Below are 18,621 nucleotides of genomic sequence, written 5' to 3' on the forward strand. Positions count from 1 at the left end.
TTAGATCTGTAATACCTTCTGAGGCAATTGCTGTGAACGTTGCAAAAAACCCAAATGTGGGCCTCAACTTTCATAAGATTTTAGCATTATTAACATAACAGCCCCATTTATTCCATTATGCTCAATGGGCCCAGTTCCACTCCAGAGTCCCTGCCCCACACACTGTCAACTATTCCACACAACACCACACCTGACTCAGCTAATCAAGTCACTTTCAAGCCCTTTATGAACTGGATCAGGTGTTTTGGGGCAGAATATACATCAAGTTGTTTTGGTGCAGGCCCTATTATATTTTTAGCATACATTTATACTAATTTAAAACATTAATATACTCCTTATACATAAAATATAAGTATCTTTGTGTTACAGATAAAATTAAACTTTGTTTAAACCACAATGAAAATATTTTGTAACCTTTAAAAGCCACAGTTGCAACATAAAAACATAATCCTCCATATAGTCATGCCTTCCTAAAAACACTTAAACATGCAAAAATAAAAATTAACAAACCATTAACCATTAAACCATTAACAAAATCAGTGCTTGGGTGTTGGAAGGGTAAACAATGATAGAAATGCTGAATAAATGAAATAGCCCCAGTTGTGAACTCATCATAATAAGACAGCTAGAATATGCAGATGAAGAGCAGTTGTAGATAAATGCCAGCGCTGGGACCTTGTGGATTATTCTGACAACATGCACCATCTAGTGGAGACACAGCAGTTTACATACTGCAAATTCTATGAAGAACTTGATTTAGTTGATTTAATGAACCCAATCGGATATGTATCTAATAAGCATAGGCACAAGGGTAATGAAAAACAAAGGTAAAAAAGTGAACACAGACATCTGCTTTTTCAACAAATTTTAATGAAAAATAAAAAAAGAAAGAAAAAATAGATCAAGTATAGTTGTTTTTAACTATACAATAAAAATATCTAAAGAAAACATAATCAGTTGAAAGAGATACAATAAAACTGTTTTCAATTCCTCAATTTCCCTCTTCTGGGGTCACTGCAGCTGCATAATTTCATGCCAATCTTAAATAGGATTTATATAACAAGAAAACACAAAGTGCCCAACACCGTTTTAGGGGGATGACCAAATCCACCAGATTAAGAACCACGTCATGTCATTTTGTGCAAAGCACAGCCCCCTTCAAAATACTAGTTCAGCTATTATTATTGGTCATTGCAGATGGTAAATGTTAATAGTAGAATGTGTTTAATAATATAACCTAAGTACTTTTAGATACTAGAATTTACAGTGATTTGTGACTTAAAAAATGTCCATTAAGTCTTCACATTGCATACTTTTGGGTCCATTCTCTTGCTAGTCTGTTGTATCTACAAAAAAATAAAAATAGCCACAAATTTAGACAGTCTCACAATAAAAATGTACTGCTTCCTCAATATGCTATGCAACCATGATAAGAGTAACTAACAAAACATAAGTTATGATATAAAGATCAAAGCATTTCTACATATCTGACAAACGCAAAATACTCAAAAGGTTGTCGTTCATAAAATTATCAATAATTCCATGATTAATGTACTTACTTTTCTTTGTCTGACTTGTAGATGTTTGCTATGTCTGGCACTAGGGGATCGTCAGGGTTTGGGTCACACAGCAATGAGCATATGGACAATAGAACTGTGAAAGAAAACCAAAATCAGTATAAATAACTCATGAAAATACAAAATTTCATGTTAAAAACAGTAAACATACTAATAATGATGGAATGTCTGTACCTTTTGAAACTGTTAGTGCTGGGGACCACTGTGACCTCAAGATGTCCAAGCAAATACTTCCATTACTGTTTATGTTTGGATGATAAATTTTTGTTGTAAATGCTACCTGTTAAAAGACAAAATTGTGTACTTGATGCCTTGAGCTGAGACACTGGCAAAAGAAAGTGCAAAAGCAGTTAATTCTTATCCAAATTACCTTTGGTGGCTTGAAGGGATAGTCTGTGGGAAAGTGAATAGTAAGAAAGAACACTCCTCCTTGGTATGGACTATCACTCTGTTAGAAAGAGGAGGAAAAAAAAGAAATTAATATGATTTTAGCATTGTTATACTGTTACTATACTTGTTATAGTTGAAAATTGGCCAAACTGGCTAATCTGGCACATTTACTGTAATGTTAAATTAAATTATTAATTTGCATTTGCCCTGTAAATCTAAACTGAATAAGTTAAATCTACTGTTGCTGTACCAAACAACCTGACATTAATAATAAACCAGTAATAACATCCAATCATATTTAGATACCACTGGGAAAGAATCGAAAGATTAGAGAGAAGACTACGAACACTTTATATAATGATCTAAATAAATAAATAAAGTTTAGAGGTCAAAACACTTACAGGTCCCATTATTGTTGCCTGCCAGTGAAACACTATGAATCAAAAGGAGAGAAGAACAGATTGTGAAGCTTCCTGTATTCTCATAGAGCCAAACAATGACATGTCTTATTAAATCTCAATAAACCTACAGTCATCCCCAACTGGTCCAGCCGAGCACTGTGCAGGAGGGTCCCTTTGCAAGTCTTGAAGCTCCTAAAGAGGGGGTGAAAAGAGATATGAGTAATGTATCGTTCACAATCCAATCTCACAGCAAGCTAATCTCGTAACACTCAAACACTCTCTTTAAATCCACAGGTCCCTAAAATATGCCACCTAAGGATTAACTGTTACGTATTTTTCATTTATGATTGTAACATTGGCTTTTGCAATACTGATACCACAAGAGAGTCATCATTTATAAGGGCCCTCTGACAAATTATATTTTGGTGTGGGTGCTACAAGCACCCTGACTAACCTCTGTTGTTCCTTGTAAGTGTTACTGTGTGAGGTGTGATGAATTAAGGCACTGACATTATCAAGCATAAATTATTTTGGACAAAATAATGCTTGGCCATTTTTAATCAGGAGGTTTTGTACAAAGAAGGTAAGTTAAACTAAACCTATATTCTGTCCTATTAGAAGTAAAGGACATTCTTGATGGAGAATTCTCATTAGGGATGCATTGATATGGGAACTGTGGGCCGATGCCAATATTTTTCATGTACATATGTGCCGATACTGATAATAATATTATAAAATGTAGAAACTGCCTGGATAATATTTATTTCGGAAGGGTTATTAATGCATTAAAATAAATAAAATGCAGGCATTTTAAAGTAGTAGCCGGTAAACGGTAGCATCCCAGTGTTGCCTAAACATTCTCTTCCGGAGTACAATAAATGTGTCATCAATGATCAGTTTGAAATATCAGTCAAATTTAAACTGCTCTCCTATGCTAACAATGTTTTCAGATATTATCTAACAACACCATTGTGCATCCCAAATTCTTATTTTCACTTTCAAACTTTCAAATGTTTTAGCTTTACTAAAAAAAAATCCTGCTTTGTAGCATACATCCATGCTTAGCCCAATATATCGTACATTATATCGCAATATGTGGCAAAACAATCTCAGTATTCTTTCCACATAGAACAGACCTAATTATTACACGTCACAGGAGCGCAGATACGCCAAACTGTAAGGAGAAAGGGGCAAATGGTATTAACTTGTCTTGCCCAGGGATAGACAATTCCAGTACTGTGATCCTGAAGGTACTACAGTTGCCCGTGTCCGGAGAACCCAGGGGTAGTTTCTCAACTTTTGACGTCGTATCACAACAAACGTCACTGGAAATTTAGGAAACGTTACGCAACGCCTGAACTTCGCAACTTGTTTTTGTCGAAACGCAAAGTGACCCAACAGCGCAGAGTTTCTGCTGAGCCGAACGACCACTTTTGCCTATATAAAAACACCTGAATTGTGGAGAAAGTCACACAATACATCCCTGGCTTAAACAAAGAAAACAAAAGTAGGCCGATACGAATCTACGCGCACACAAAAAGCAGCCTGTTTCTAGCTAAACCGTTTACTGTTGTTCTGAAGTGGATGCGAAACGCAGCTAGCTTAGCTTATTCAAGTCTTTGTTCAGCACGGGCCTTCTCGAAATAAACCGATGAGTAAGGAAAATACTAGTGGCAAATATACAACTTTGTCAAACTGAGCCTTTGAATTATATATACACTTTCATTTATAGCTAGATAATTACTGTTTAATGTTGTCGTACTCGCTAAAATAACGTACTTAGCAAAAACAGGCAAACTGGCAACAAACCCAGAAAGAGGCTAACCTCAGCTGGCTATCTGAACCAAGCTAAAGCTAACAACGAATTAATACTGCTGGCAAATATAATAAAACAACTAGCCAGAGGACAGCTGATTTATAAATAACAAAACTTATATTTATGACACTACTAGTCACATCTGGTGACAAAGCACAAAAGCCCTCTAAATATTAGTAAAATAACTGGTTATCCGCTAAATGACACGACTGCAACAGCTAGCTAAGTTGGTTAGCTAGGTTAACGTACAACAATAATCGACCGTATGCAATATCATCCAGTAACTATACCATAATTTCGTTACATTATCAAATGAACTATCTTTCTAATACTGAGAGATAGACGAATCATATTTATTAGTTATGTAGCCAGCTAACATGCCTAAAATCAAAAACAGCAGCAGGCGACCCAAAAAGTCTCCAGTTTAACCAGTTAAATCAAAAACCCAGATAAGCAGCCATCTCCCAAACTGCTAACCCACCTCCCACAAAAGCCACAGTTAACACAAACAAAAATACAAACATGTTTCTTTAATTATCATTTCTTTGCCAAGAAATGCCTCAACAAACTCAAGAAAGTAGAAAATGAACGCCGAGCAGCTGCCTGGAGAAACTTGGCTGGCTAACCTTAGCTCGCTAACGACAGCGTTTAACTAATTTATTGTTGTTGATGGCTGAAGAGTCTCCTCTACTTCTTAACAACAAAAAAGGTTTCTTACCTTCTGTATTCTTTTTAATGCCATAACACCTGTGCGTGTGTATCGGTATGAATGCGGATCTAAGCGGACAGTCCGGTTTTATTGCTCCGTGAGCGCTAACAGCACTTTCTGTTTCCCTGAGACAAGCTAATGCGGCTAACGGGAACCGCACAGCGGGGGTTCAGTGCGCCAAAATAAAAGTCCGCTTTTTTCTACATCTCGTCTTTTATTATTTTGTTTATGTTTTTTTTTGTTTGTTTGTTTTGTTTTTGTTTGTTTGTTTGTTTTTTGCACGGTGGCACTATATTGTACTTTTTGCGTTGCACCGTATGTTTGCGTGCATTTTGTTTGTGTCTTTAGCACTATATTTATATTTGTTTCTTTTTATTTGGACCTACAAACTAAGAATGTGATTGTACAGTCCAACAAATTTCTCTGTGCACATTACAGCTAACCCTTATTTAACTTGAATAAACCAGCGCCAGCGTTCAGTGCTATCACATTCGTGAAAGCAATAGGCAGACAAATGTGAAATGGTGTTTAGATACTGTTGAAATAATTCATATATGCATGTTTTTAGATACTTTCCAACGTTTTAAAATTATTTTTATATTTATTTTTAAATTGTGTTAATTAGTCAAACTTGTATTTGTCATGATATTTTATTTCATCATATTTTATTTTATTTTTCTTTTTAGTGATATCTTTCTCTTTTACTACAGTTTAGCTGTGACATCGCATTGTTTTTTGCTTCATTTTATGTTTGTATATGCTACCTTGGTATGCATTTATTCTGTAAGAGAAATAAAGTTGATTATTATTTTTTTAATTAATATTTTCCAAATATATTATTTAATTAACATTTTAGTATCGCTTTAAATCTTTTATTTATTTATGTATTTATTTGTTTAATCTCTGTAATCATTACATATGTGCTAATATTTGTAGCTTTTTTATTTCACTTCATTGTTGGTCTTTGTAAACGCACCGTATGTACCGCCGAGTATTTCGGGGCTTATCCCACAATGCACTCCGATGCGAAGGCGCCTTTCGTGCTGGTGCACAGGACGGGCGGCCTAATGTAGAGATAAATACAAATTCAGAAAATTTAAATAACTCGTTTTTTTCTGCCCACGATTTTTCCCGAACTGTTTTTACGGCAGTCCCATTTGATACTGCTTGAATATTTGCGTAATGGCTCCGTTAAGTTTAATGTCCGTTAGCACTGTTTTGGTGAAGACTTTGGGTCTGTTCTCCACTGCAACGGCTGTAAGGTAAAGCACAAGTGCACCACTTCATACATTCAGAGGAACTTTAGGGACTTGTGTATGATCTACTGAGGCTTAGACTAGTTTACATAGCAGCAAAATGTTGCTTTGCTGACAGTTAGTTAGCCCTGTGCTGCTAAGAGAGATTTTGGGTCGGACTTTTTTTTTTATCAGACTCGTATCAGTTGAGTTAATGTTAGATAATATTGTTAGTTCATTGTCGGAGCACGTTGTATATTGAGTGCATTTTATTTACTTGAGCCTCAGCCATTCCACGATCCTTGTGCTGGATCCTTGTGCAAGTGTATAGTATTGAAAACTCTCTGTCGAAGTTAAACAGACTCCTAGAGCGCGTAACTATTACTTTATTCTGTGCTCTGACAGTGTCTCTAACGCGATTAACCTAACATTACATGCTATGTTTTCGCTTAGCATGGTGCAGTTTAAGGGGAAATCCACCGATATTTCAAAATGTATGCATAATGCGAACGTGGAGATGCAAACAAAGTAATTCAGATTGGTTTAAAGGGGAACTTCACCAAATTTTCAAAATGTCCACATAAATAAATGATTAAAATGTAAACAAGTCATTCAAAGTGGTTTGACGTGAGACTTACAGAGTCAGAATAGTTCGCAGTGGTGGTGATAGGAACTGGACGCCCACCTCTAAAAGTGCCCCCCCCACGAAACTTATTGTGCAAAGTGGTTATGAATACTCTGCCTGATGGCCGAGACATTGTTTTACGATAGTTTTGTGATAAAACTACGACCTAAAACGTCTTGTTAATCCATTTATTTTAATCGATTCATGGTGGAAGAGTACATGCAGGGCGTTGTGAGGCAAATAGTCCCAAAAGGAAATGTATTTATTCAGATTTTCAACGAATTTACCATTATCAGCATTACATATAAAAACTCAGAAGACAAGTGTAGGTTCACTGCTGGTTTTGGATAGTAAATAAAATGACTATATTTTTGTTGGCGACCCCTGGTTCCTGTCACCACCACTGTAAAGAAGTCTGAGTGTGTTAAATTCCTTTACAATGAGCCACTTCACATCAAACCCCTCTTTTTTGAAAAATCAGTGGAATTTCTCTTTAATATGAAATTATTAATTTTATAGAATTTTCCTGATTCAGATTTTCTTTACACTGGTGGTGATAGGAAGCAGGGGCCGCAATATGTACGATGCAGTACGATAGACATTTTATTTACTATCCAAAATAATAAGTTAAAAAATAAATAAATAAAAAATCTGAGAACGGTTTTCAAAGTGCGGAATTTCTTTATGTGAAAAGTGTAGGCGCACTGATTGTGTGTCAGATGTTTGATGTTTTTTTTTTTGTTTTTTTTAGGTGCTCCTGCATTGCTCCAACATTAAAACACTTCAGCACCACAGTTGGAGGCCGCCCGAAAAGGCCGCTCACCGCATACATGCAATATGTGAAAGCGCAGCAGCCCCTTGTCGTCAAACAAAATCCAGGTAAGCTGTAGTGCTGCTTTCCGTCATATTAGCCAGTGTTGTGTAGTATGCGTTTGTATTGAACATTTGGTGGTGTTTGAATACAGCTTAACTGAAACAGTGACATCATGTCCCCTTCAGATATCAAAGTTGTGGACATTGTCCGAAAGATAGCACAGCAGTGGAGGACACTTACACCGGAGCAAAAACGTGTAAGTCTGATTGTGTTTTAAAGAACATATGTAAGACTTTGAGCTTCAGTGCATCTGAAATTTAAAAAAGGAGAATCCAGGCAGAAATTCATGCAGAGCATACTTGGATTGGAAAGCTATTACAAATAGAGCAGTTAGTCCTGTTCATTTGGAGTTAGTGCAGTGCAAAATGTGAAATGCTGAATATACATTTTTAATGGAAGTTTTTAATACGGCACTGCTGGTTCTTTTTTTCTTTTTCTTTTTTTTTTTATTATTTAAATAACATTTCCATTCTTCACTGCAAAATTTCCACTGGGCCATGGCCCACGTAAGCACCTCTGGTGGTCCTCAGGCCTATACTGAGGGGAGCCAGTCCATAGTGGGTCGGTGATGGCACTTTTGTGATGATAAAGAAATATAAAATGTTTTCAAACTGTAAATATTTATAAAAGCCCTGCAACAACAGCACACAAAGTAGCTTCATCTGTTTTTTTGCCCTGTGCCTCTAAAAACAAAACATACCCCCCCCTGAGGTTTCAGTTGTCCACTCCAGAGCAACTGGTGTAATAAATGTGTTGCAGCAAATTTTCTGTCTGATTTCCGGTACAAAACAAGCTTACATTAACCCAATCCATTGTTCAGTGTTCAACGATAAATGTTGCATATTGCGGCAACCAAACATCACTGTGTTGAAAATTTCCCAAAATTATTTTTTAAGCAGTAACGTTTCCTTTTTTTGTCTTCTTATTGGCCTTCATGCTTTCTAGTGATAAATAGGTGAACCCTGAGCTGGGAACGGTTGAAAATCCCCTGCTCTAGTGTTTTGGGTACTTACCACTTCTTCAAAAATATGCTTGACTTAAAGTGTATCTTCGGATAAGCCAGTCAACCACTACAGTGGTGTTCTTGTGTTGAATTATTATTAGATTTTGGAAGTTGACATCATTAAACATTAGCTTACGTAAAACAGCACTGCCATTAGAATTATAACTTACATGGTGTTTTTCCTGTCTGCATTTGTCTTGTAGCCCTTTGAAGAGGCGTCCTTAGCAGCTAAAGAGCAGTACAAACTTGATATGCAGAAATACGAAGCGCAGCTCACCCCTGCACAAACTGCAGCTATTGCAGAGGAGAGAAGGCAAAAGATGGCAAAAAGAAAAGCAATCAGGAAGAAGAGGGTAAGTGAATACTCTTCTACTTTTCAGTAAAGCTGAAAAGTTCATACCACTTTTTACACACACACACACACACACACACATACACACACACACATATATATATATATATATACACACACACACACACACACATCTATAAAACATAGAAACTGGTACAGCATCTACCTTGGTTCACAGTAAGAGAAATGTAACATTTATTTCTGTAGTGTTACAAATCCGTTAATACTTAGAAATTTATAGAGTAGTTTCCAGTCATGGACCTGGAGAAAAAAGACAATCGATGAAATATCCTGGAAATATTAGTAAAGTCATGGAAAAGTATAAAGGTGGGCCATTATGCCATCAGGATCACATACTTTACTACATTCTTTCGTGCATATAATTGTGCTAATGCCCAGTTTGGGCATCCATACGTACACTATATGGACAAAAGAATTGGGAAACACCTCTTAAACTTAATCATTGAATTCAGGTGTTTCATTCAGTCCCATTGCCACAAGTGTATAAAACCAAGCACCTAGACATGCAGTCTGCCTTTACAAACATTTGTGAAAGAATGGGTTGTTCTAAAGAGCTCAGTGACTTCGAGCTCTGCTGACTCAATAACCACAAAGTTCCAAACCTCCTCTGGCATTAACATTAGCACAAAAACTGAACACTGGGAGCTTCATGGCATGGGTTTATGAGTGCTGATGTGCATAGTGCATAAAAGTTGTCAATGCTCTGCTGACTCTGCAGAGTTCCAAACCTCCTCTGGCATTAACATCAGCACAAAAACTGCGCTGGGAGCTTCACAGCATGGGTTTCCATGTCTGATTAGCTGCATGCAAGCCTTACATCACCAAGCACAATGCCAAGCATCGGATGGAGTGGTGTAAAGCACACCGCCACTGGACTCTGGAGCAGTGGAAACATAATCTGTGGATTGACCAATCACGCTTCTCTGTCTGGCTGTCTGATGGACGAGTCTTGGTTTGACTGCATTGTGCCATCTGTAAAGTTTGGTGGAGGAGGGATAATGCTATGGGGTTGTTTTTCAGGGGTTGGCTTAGGCCCTTCAGTTCTAGTGAAAGGAAATCTTAATGCTTTAGCATACAAAGACATTTTGGATAATTGTATGCTTCCAACTTTGTGGGAAGAGTTTGAGGTAGGCCCTCAACCCCATCGAACACCTTTTGGAATGAACTAGAACGGAGATCGCGATCCAGGCCCTCTCGTCCAACATGAGTGTCTGACCTCACAAATGCTCTTCTGGATGAATGGGCAAAATTCCCACAGACACACACCAAAATCTTGTAGAAAGCTTCCCAGAAGAGTGGAAGCTGTTACAGCTGCAAAAAGGGAACCAATTCCGTATTAACGCCCATGTATTTAGAATGTAATGTCATAAAAGCTCCTGTAGGTGTAATATGTAGATGTCCTGATAAATTTGTCCATATTGTGTACCTGTTGTAGTTTGGATTGTTATACTGTCACATGTGGACAGATAAGTGGACACCATATAGCATGGGACTGCACTAACACATGCCAGCTTCTTGTGCGTCTAACTTTATTGGAATTATCTGAATTATGAAATTCAGCACAATGGCAATTTTCTTATTAATTCATAGGTTTTTATAACGATGAATATTTCCTTTTTCAAAGCTACATCTGATTGTTTTTGGCACTGAAGCATGCTTGTTAATTATTAATATTATGTATATCTGGTAAATGGTTTTCTAAACTGAGTGGGAGCCCTGCAAGAGCATGTGATACTTTTTGTGGCCAAGCCATCATTCAAATTCTTTATAAATTTGCTTTGTTGTACCTGTAGGAACTGAATACTCTTGGCAAGCCCAAACGACCCAGGACAGCCTTCAATATTTTCATGGCAGAGCACTTTGAGGAAGCAAGAGGAACTACTATGCAGGTAAATATATGTCTTTGCACATTACACATGGCAGGTACATTTCTTAAGAAGTGGGTGTAGGGGTCAGTAAACTGTTTGACCAAAATTTTGGTACCACAAACATGTTTCTTTGTAGTATGTACAGCTTAAAAGTAAGGATCTTGTTAATACATTCTTAATCTTTATGGAATGGTTTATTAGGAATGTATCCAGAATTATAATATAGTGAATCTTTTTTTTCAGGGCAAACTGAAGTCTCTTTTGGATGACTGGAAGGGTCTTCACACATCCCAGCAAAAAGCAAGTCCCATTTCCACAGCAGTCTTTTCATTCAGATGCATACAAGCATATGATCTATCTGATCATACTTTTGTGTTTAGGTGTATGTGCAGCTAGCAGAGGATGACAAAATTCGTTATAAAAATGAGATGAAGGCCTGGGAGGAGCACTTGACAGAACTTGGGAGGGAAGATCTCATTCGACGGAAAGAGAAGACACCGAAGAAGCTGGCAGTGACCAAAGGTGGTAAAAAGTCCCAGGTGAAGGTGTTGAAAGCCAAAGCGCCAGCAAAGAAAACGGCGCCAAAAAAAACGACTGCTAGGGCAACTGAAAAAAAGACAGAGAGTAAGCCAAAGAAGTGAGTGGTTATTTGGCGGGAAGGTATGTGTTATGAAAAGGCAAGCTCCGTCCTGAATAAAACTCAGTGTTTTAGAAGGGGACACGTTTCCATTGTTTGTGCTGCTTAGACATAGTGTAAATAGCATGAAGCAACTCCAACTGTGACAAACCGTTAATGGCCAGTTGAACGGTCAAGGTTTTGCCCTAAAGAGCAATTGCATCAGTTGTGCAGGTCCAGCAGAGTTTATGCTGACTACTAAATTTTCATTCATCATGAAGTTACTTTACCAGTTATTCCAGTATTGATATGCAGCTGACCACTTTGCTTTTTTGTCTTAGAACGTAGCTGTTTGTGTATCATGCTTAAACATAGATGGAGAGCTGTTTTGTATCATATCTTTACTTCCTCAATAAATACATTTTCTATAAAAGCAACGTGCAGTCTCTATACAATGTAACACAACTTGTTTAATTACAATGTAAAACAACAGTGAGCACATAGACATGTAAATATTTACAATGTTACCTTTTGAAAACTGTCAACTGGTAAAGCTAAGACTTGGAGAGTGAATATGTGTTTGAAGAAGCTTTGACCCCCTGAAGGAGAGCCTCAAAGTCAGGCGAGCACACCAACTTGTGGGTGACGTTACCCAGGACTGTCATGTCTCCGGTTAGGCCCTCCGTAAGACGCACAGACACAAGTTGCTGTAGAATAATACATACTGACTCATCAGATCAAATGTTTGCAGTAAAATCTTTTAAAACATTCACAGTGAAATGTACCAGGATGCACCAACATGGAAGATGCGGATATCTTAATAATTTTCATGTATGTATCTGCCAATGCATGCTTACAATACATAGCATGCTTAAATTGGAAATAGACCCCTCTAAAATAACATTACAGAGAAATGTAGTAAAATTATTATTAATTATTAATTAAAATGCAGATATACATAAACATTCATGCTTTCCTGGAGTACAATAATTTCATAATCAAATATTGGTTTAAAATGTTGCTTAAATCTAAACATTTGTCCAACATTAATATTATTTTAAGCAAACATCTACAAATACCAATTTGTTACCGATATCATCATGCATGCCTACTATGAAAGGAATGGTTGACCTAATGTTCAAATTGACACAGTTTTCCCCCTGACCCCAAGCATAGTCGATCTGCCAAGACACTTTTGCGTCTTCAGTTTTGGAGTGGCGCTAATGTAACCAAAGTATATGGCTCAATTCACTCACTAGTTCAGTACATTCTACCCAATTGGTCAAAACTCACTGTGGACTTTTAACTGACTTGGACTTCAGACTAAAATCCTTTTGCTTTAAATGACCCTATACCTTAGTTATGTATAAACATGAGCATAAATAAAGTTGATACTTGTGAAATACAGCATGTTATAGATTATTTTGTAAGTGGTATGTAGTTAGTAACATCAAAGCATAAGTACAGTAGAGAAAAATGCAATTGGTTAGCTAAGTAGTGACGCTATTTTTTGGTCTGGGTGCAAAGGGTACAGTTGATGCTCAGCGGTTTTCACTGTGCATTGTGGAAGCTTTTAGGAAAGGAAAGAGGGCCAGTTATTGGCACACAGATTAGGCCAAAGCCTGGACTAAAAAAGGACTTTTAATGATGGATTGCTATTGTTAATGTAATGAAGTCCTAGTCTAAGCTTAATCCATGTCCAGTAAACCAGACTGTCTTACTTTTGTCTACAAAGATGGACAAAAGTACAGGCCAAGTTCAGGCCTTGAGATGGCTCCAACTACTGTAACACGCTTTCGTCCATTTTTGAAGAAAACAGTTTGCTTTTGTTAATTTTTGAAGAAAACAATTTGCTATATAGTGTTATTTGCTATATAGTATATACAGAAACTATATATGCCTATTCATAGGTCTATTTTACATTCTTTAACGACTCAGTAGGGTTTGTGATGACTGATAGCTATAGCACAAAACTAAGAAGCAAACTTTCAGGCTGAAAGATTTTTTTTGCTGAACTATCACTTGACATAGTACAACTGAACTACCAAAGACATTACAGTCCAGCTCTCACTTTGCACTTCTTGACGTATGGTCAGCGCTAATGCTTGTGGACTCACCTGCAGAAAAGAAAAAGCTGCTCCTTCTGAGACATCCAACGTAATGTCCCCCATAACTAGCTGCACTTTGCCAGATTTCCTAACTTGCAGTTTTCCAATCAGTCCTTCTGAAAGGTCAGAGAGTACAGGCACAGCCTCCTTCTCCATGGGATCCTGAAGCACAGCAATTTCAACAGATTCACCATCAAATTGCACCAGGAGGTAATGAACACTGTATTTTTATCAGACTGGAGGTATGTCTTACCTGTGCTTTAGCATGAGATGACTGCTTGTCTTCAGCTTTGCCTTCTTTTTTTGATGATTTGTCACAGCTAGTAGCTTTCAAGGGGCCAGGTATGGTATCAGGAAGCTGGATGAATAGGAGCTCTTCCTTGTCCGAAACACTTAATTGCTGGAAAAGATCTCCAACAGTAGAAGGCTGATCACTTGCATAAGTTCTGCTTGCTTGTGATGGAAATCTTGGCTGTGTTCTTGGTGACTTTGAACAAGTATAATCGGATGTCTCTTCCTTTACTGTGAAAACGGAGTGCATTCTGTTATTTGACGTGCTGCAATGAATTACTGAATACTTGATTTAATCTCTAATACCAATACTCTTAGATCACACACAATTCAATCACTGAGATGTAAACTACAATGTAAATCGTTCAGAGTGGTGATAGGAACCAGGGGTCATGAGGTCTTCAATGCAAATATAGCCAATTTACTTGTGTCCAAAATGACCAGTGAACCAACATAAGGTCCTCTGAATTTTTTTATGTTGATAAAGCTAAAATCATGCTAAATCCAAAAAAACTTCTTTGGAGATTATTCTGCCTTACAACACACTGCATGTATCTCTCCACCATGCATGGATTAGTGAAAAAGTAAAAAAAAAAAAACCTTTTCTCAAAACTATTTTAAAATAATGTTTCAGGCAAGAAATGATATTAGTAAGAAGTAGGTAGCAAAGTAGGTAGAGGCATTACAAGCTTCAGACGTCCCATTGGTTCCCATTACCACCACTGCGAACAATTCTAGCGCTGTAAGTTTATCTAGAAACTCTTTTGTTACAATGTATTACCTAATCTTCAAAATGTTGTTTTGGTTAAAAGCTTTTCAACGTACATGAGATACCTGTCTCCGCTGTCAAAAAGTTGAATGATTGATGGAGTGGAAGCCTTATTGGTCTGTGCTTGGGGTCATTTTTCAGGCCAGGATCATCTAAGAACTACAATGCAATAAAAAGAAGCAATTAGCGAATGGTGGTTTTAGAAAATAAATATACAAAACAAATAGCAATATCTTTATCTGTTTTGAAAAAAAAGTAAGCCACGAAAAAAAACTTATTTTGCCTTCAGTATAGCAATGTAAAATGGGTACTCAAACTTACATCATCTCGCTGAAGCTTTTCTAAAATTTCATTGTCATCATCCTCAGGAACATTCTTCTCCTTTTTAATACACTTGGTAACGAATGCAGGGTCACAGTCGCTCAAACTTGTGCTCCCCCAACTTCCTGCAAGGCATGTCGTTCACTTTATTATTTCTACTGCTGTTTTGACTAATATAATTTATTATTGTAAAGTAAGTGTTTATTGGTTAACTGTAGTGACTCCAACATTGAAAAAAATCACAGATGGAATATAACTGACTGAACTATGTTCATCATGAGTACAACATACTACATCAACACAATTTGTTTCTAAGTTCTGGCAATTATTGTGTCAATGTAATACACTTTAATGATGTGAAACTGATGTAGATATCTGAAGCAAGTGAATTCAAATCATGATTCCCTTTCAGTGCATGTAAAATGTGACAGTGTTTTACCTATTTTCCTGAAGGTGTCTGCAGGACCCTGCTCAAAAATTGAGTGTGACTGAATAGTTTGTGGTCTTTCTCGTCGCTTGCGCTCTCTCTGTCTGTCTTCTCTTTCTCTTCTGTCCTTCTTCGGTGCAGTGCGGGCCTCCTCCTTTAACCTCCGCAAACAAAAGCGTTCAATGGACTGAGCATGAAATGAAACTTGACAAAACAGATGACATTAACAATCATTTCAATTTAAATACAGCATACTTACTCATCTTTGCTTTTGCGAATAGAATGGACGTTTGGCACAAATGTTTTCTGTGGGAGGGAAAACAACATTTGGTCTATGTATACTACAAATGCATATGTTACACAAGTATGGGGTATCCTGCTCAAGATCAATGCATTCCATTGTCTGCATATCAGAAACCATGGAGACCTGAATGATCTCTGTTCTTGTGTTTAAGTGTCCAAGAACTGGCTATTAAATTACACATATTAAACCAGAGAGATGTTTAAAATGACTTGACTTGGTGTATTTCACAAAGCTGAATATCTCAGTAAAGCTAAAAAGCCAATAATGAGTACTGTTCATTAAGAACATCTTAACCTTAACCTTAACTCTCCTCCTTTTAGACAGCCTTAACTTTTGGCTTAAGTTATCTGGCTAACTGAGAAATCTTACTTTGTGAAATACACTTGTGGTGTACAGAGAGCTAATTTGAGCTACATTTTTATGAGAGAGACTGAGTGACCTTTTTATATCCACCCAGTGTTAGGTCTCTGGAGCGCAGAGATGTGAGTCTGCCTGGAGGCGGAGGGTTCAGTAATGACCGTCCTGGCAGTCCTCTTCCCAAAGCGAAAGGTGGTCGTAAAGGTCCAGACTGGCTGCCCTCACTGGGCTCTGCCATACTGTAAAACAAGCACAAATTTAACAGGTTGTCAGCATAAAAATTGAACATGGAAATTTACCACTTTTCCTTGTTAGTTCATTTCCCTGTTCATATTAAGCATGATTCAGGATATCATACCATTTACAAGACAAAATTTCTGTTTACCTGTTATCTTTGATAATGGAATAGTAGCAAACTGTGTACTACACACTGTGTTGGTGTAGTGTAGTGGGTAACACCTCTGCCTCCTATGCTGTAGACTGGGGTTCAATCCCCTGCCTGGGCAGACGCTCTACACAATACCATTAAGAGTCCTTGGGCAAGACTCCTAATGCTACCTTTGCCTACCTGTGTAAAGTGATCAAACTGTAAGTCACTCTGGATAAAAGCATCTGCCAAACACCCTAAATGTATGAAGTGACAAAAACAAGATGAGCATTTTAGTGCCCAGGGGAAAGTTTTACCATGAAAGCCCTAGAATAGTGGTCACCTTCCCTGGTCCTGATCTACCTTTCTGTGGACTGTAGTTGAAACCACAATCTGCCACACCTGTTCCATCTAGTTAACATCTCCAGGAGTCCTTCATTGGCTGGATCAGATGCATGAGATTAGATATTTTCGGGTGGGGTGGTCAGCATATTATATGCAGGTAGGAACTAAACGTGTAAAGTAGATCTCCAGGAAGGTTAATGACAACTGCCCTAGAAAGTGCCTCCAGTAAGTTTACTCACTTACATAACGCTACAGAATCAGCGGTTGGTTTGAGACACGGTCACTTTTTTGTTTTTAACAGCGGTCGCAGTCGGCAGCCAGGACTAAAGAAAGGTCTTTCTGAAACAGTGAACTACTAGATTCCTTTCATGAACGGCGTAGTAAACCGTTTAAGGCTTCCCCGGTAATAACCATGCTAATCCGAAAAGTCTTAAAAACTTGACGCACAACACAAGACACACGAATAACAGCGAATGGGAACTTCGTGATGCAGTAATGTTACTGCTAATAATTATACTGATATTTCACACTGTATTTAGAAACATAGTTTGCAGGACTAAATACCGGACGCACAGAGGAGAAGCGTTTTGGTCAGTCAGCAATACAGTGTAGCATCAAATATTGTCATTCTTCTCATTTTTATTGTGGGATACTTAACCTAGCTAACAGTAGTCCTCAGCTACCAACATGTTGTAAACTTCTCTCGCTTCATTCTGGACAAGCATACAACCTTTACAAAAACGGACAATACTATAAGAAACTCATCTTTCTAAGGTGCTACATGGTAGGTTACTTAACGTTAGCTATATACAACCTTCTCGCCTCTGTATTAGCTACAGTCCTGTACTGCTGTCTTATAGTAATATAACTTTAGTTATACTATCCTGTTGTATCCTGCAACGTTAGTAAACTATAGTAATTGATCGAATTTACGATAAGATACATGTAGGAGTAATTCCGATGGTATTATTGATGTTTTTCATAAATCTAGGAACCAAACCTATAACAAAAATGTCGAGGGTAGATGCTTTGGAAGTTTGTCGCTTAAAATGGAGAGTTAGCTAGCTTATGTTGCTTTTGTCCCTCTAATACTGAGCAGGTTTAGTTACTTCAACAGACACTTGCCTCCATCTTGTTAGCAAAAGGCTACACCGGTTCATCTAAACAAACACACTGGCACTGAATTTCTGCGCTCTTTCACATATGAATAAAAAAAAACCCTGAAAAACAGAAACGGACTTATCAGCATTAGTTATCAGTGTCCTAAAAATTATGGCATTGCTGTTACGTACTTATCTGTTATTACATATTTCTTACAGTTGCCCTCTCAGCTTCCCCGTATCTGCATCACAGCACGTGACTCAGGATGGCGGTTCCTATTGGTTGATGCGTTACGACGCGGGCTTGTGGAATGAAAGTTACCAAAACAATCAGACAGCAGAAACTGAGAAAGTGTTGGTCGAAGTAACTGTAGTAGGAGTTTAGACCCGAGAATATTCAACCGAACGTTTCGAGTAAGCATGTTTATACTGAGCCCCTAAAGTGCGATTAAACAAAAATGCAACAGCGTTTTCTTGCAATATTTTTGCATTCCCTCAAACATTTTACGTTCCCTTGCAATTTTTTTAACCACGGCTCCCATATGTTCACAACAAATGTAGTAATGGTTGGTTTATTTATTTGTTTGTTGTTTGTTTGTATGTTTGTTTATCATTTCATTCAATTTTGGCCGGAGTAAGCCGTTGAAATCTGGGGTCAAAACAGTGTGGGTTATCTGGGTTATTTTAAATAGTCTGGGGTATTACCACCCTCAAATGTCTGGGCACTGAATTCCTTAGGACTGGG

At 37.6% G+C, this 18,621-nt stretch overlaps 3 protein-coding genes across 6 annotated transcripts; 1 reads left to right on the forward strand and 2 right to left on the reverse strand.

Moving 5' to 3' along the window:
* Window positions 1-850: 850 nt before the first annotated feature.
* Window positions 851-5,049, reverse strand: ube2d1b (ubiquitin-conjugating enzyme E2D 1b). Its single transcript, XM_036572207.1, has 7 exons — window positions 4,903-5,049; window positions 2,497-2,560; window positions 2,369-2,400; window positions 1,948-2,025; window positions 1,752-1,857; window positions 1,560-1,653; window positions 851-1,346 (listed from the first exon to the last, which is right to left on the reverse strand). Exons 1-7 carry the CDS (start codon window positions 4,924-4,926, stop codon window positions 1,301-1,303), a joined length of 444 nt encoding a protein of 147 aa, XP_036428100.1. The 5' UTR covers window positions 4,927-5,049; the 3' UTR covers window positions 851-1,300.
* An 851-nt stretch (window positions 5,050-5,900) lies between these two features.
* Window positions 5,901-11,920, forward strand: tfam (transcription factor A, mitochondrial). Its single transcript, XM_036572213.1, has 7 exons — window positions 5,901-6,155; window positions 7,505-7,632; window positions 7,753-7,823; window positions 8,834-8,983; window positions 10,797-10,892; window positions 11,115-11,171; window positions 11,252-11,920. The coding sequence occupies exons 1-7, from the start codon at window positions 6,076-6,078 to the stop codon at window positions 11,510-11,512; spliced, it is 843 nt and encodes a 280-aa protein (XP_036428106.1). The 5' UTR covers window positions 5,901-6,075; the 3' UTR covers window positions 11,513-11,920.
* zgc:171971 (uncharacterized protein LOC569690 homolog) lies at window positions 11,368-18,153 on the reverse strand. 4 transcript variants are annotated; one of them, XM_036572211.1, is made up of 10 exons: window positions 18,069-18,153; window positions 16,147-16,303; window positions 15,663-15,709; window positions 15,416-15,564; window positions 14,977-15,101; window positions 14,712-14,814; window positions 13,849-14,117; window positions 13,605-13,757; window positions 12,016-12,194; window positions 11,368-11,477 (listed from the first exon to the last, which is right to left on the reverse strand). In XM_036572211.1, the coding sequence occupies exons 2-9, from the start codon at window positions 16,300-16,302 to the stop codon at window positions 12,042-12,044; spliced, it is 1,155 nt and encodes a 384-aa protein (XP_036428104.1). In that variant the 5' UTR covers window position 16,303; window positions 18,069-18,153; the 3' UTR covers window positions 11,368-11,477; window positions 12,016-12,041. The 4 variants fall into 4 exon arrangements, with proteins under 4 accessions (XP_036428104.1, XP_036428105.1, XP_036428101.1 ...); XM_036572212.1 differs by having other exon boundaries at window positions 14,721-14,814; window positions 15,416-15,573; XM_036572208.1 differs by having other exon boundaries at window positions 15,416-15,573.
* Window positions 18,154-18,621: the final 468 nt, after the last annotated feature.

Source organism: Colossoma macropomum, unplaced genomic scaffold (assembly GCF_904425465.1).
Source record: "Colossoma macropomum unplaced genomic scaffold, Colossoma_macropomum, whole genome shotgun sequence".
In the NCBI taxonomy this organism is placed as follows: domain Eukaryota; kingdom Metazoa; phylum Chordata; class Actinopteri; order Characiformes; family Serrasalmidae; genus Colossoma; species Colossoma macropomum.

Bases quoted from the DNA above. Each gene is read 5' to 3' on its own strand.
- ube2d1b (XM_036572207.1), bottom strand. From the start codon at position 4,926: ATGGCATTAAAAAGAATACAGAAG. The intron at 2,561-4,902 runs GTAAGAAACCTT...CCCCCTCTTTAG, and splicing joins CATTAAAAAGAATACAGAAG to GAGCTTCAAGACTTGCAAAG. The intron at 1,858-1,947 runs GTAATTTGGATA...GTCTTTTAACAG, and splicing joins ATCCCTTCAAGCCACCAAAG to GTAGCATTTACAACAAAAAT.
- tfam (XM_036572213.1), top strand. From the start codon at position 6,076: ATGGCTCCGTTAAGTTTAATGTCCGTTAGCACTGTTTTGGTGAAGACT. The intron at 7,633-7,752 runs GTAAGCTGTAGT...TGTCCCCTTCAG, and splicing joins TGTCGTCAAACAAAATCCAG to ATATCAAAGTTGTGGACATT. The intron at 11,172-11,251 runs GCAAGTCCCATT...TTTTGTGTTTAG, and splicing joins TTCACACATCCCAGCAAAAA to GTGTATGTGCAGCTAGCAGA.
- zgc:171971 (XM_036572208.1), bottom strand. From the start codon at position 16,302: ATGGCAGAGCCCAGTGAGGGCAGCCAGTCTGGACCTTTACGACCACCT. The intron at 15,710-16,146 runs GTCACTCAGTCT...TCCCTCCCACAG, and splicing joins CACTGGGTGGATATAAAAAG to AAAACATTTGTGCCAAACGT. The intron at 15,102-15,415 runs GTAAAACACTGT...CATGCCTTGCAG, and splicing joins AGACACCTTCAGGAAAATAG to GAAGTTGGGGGAGCACAAGT.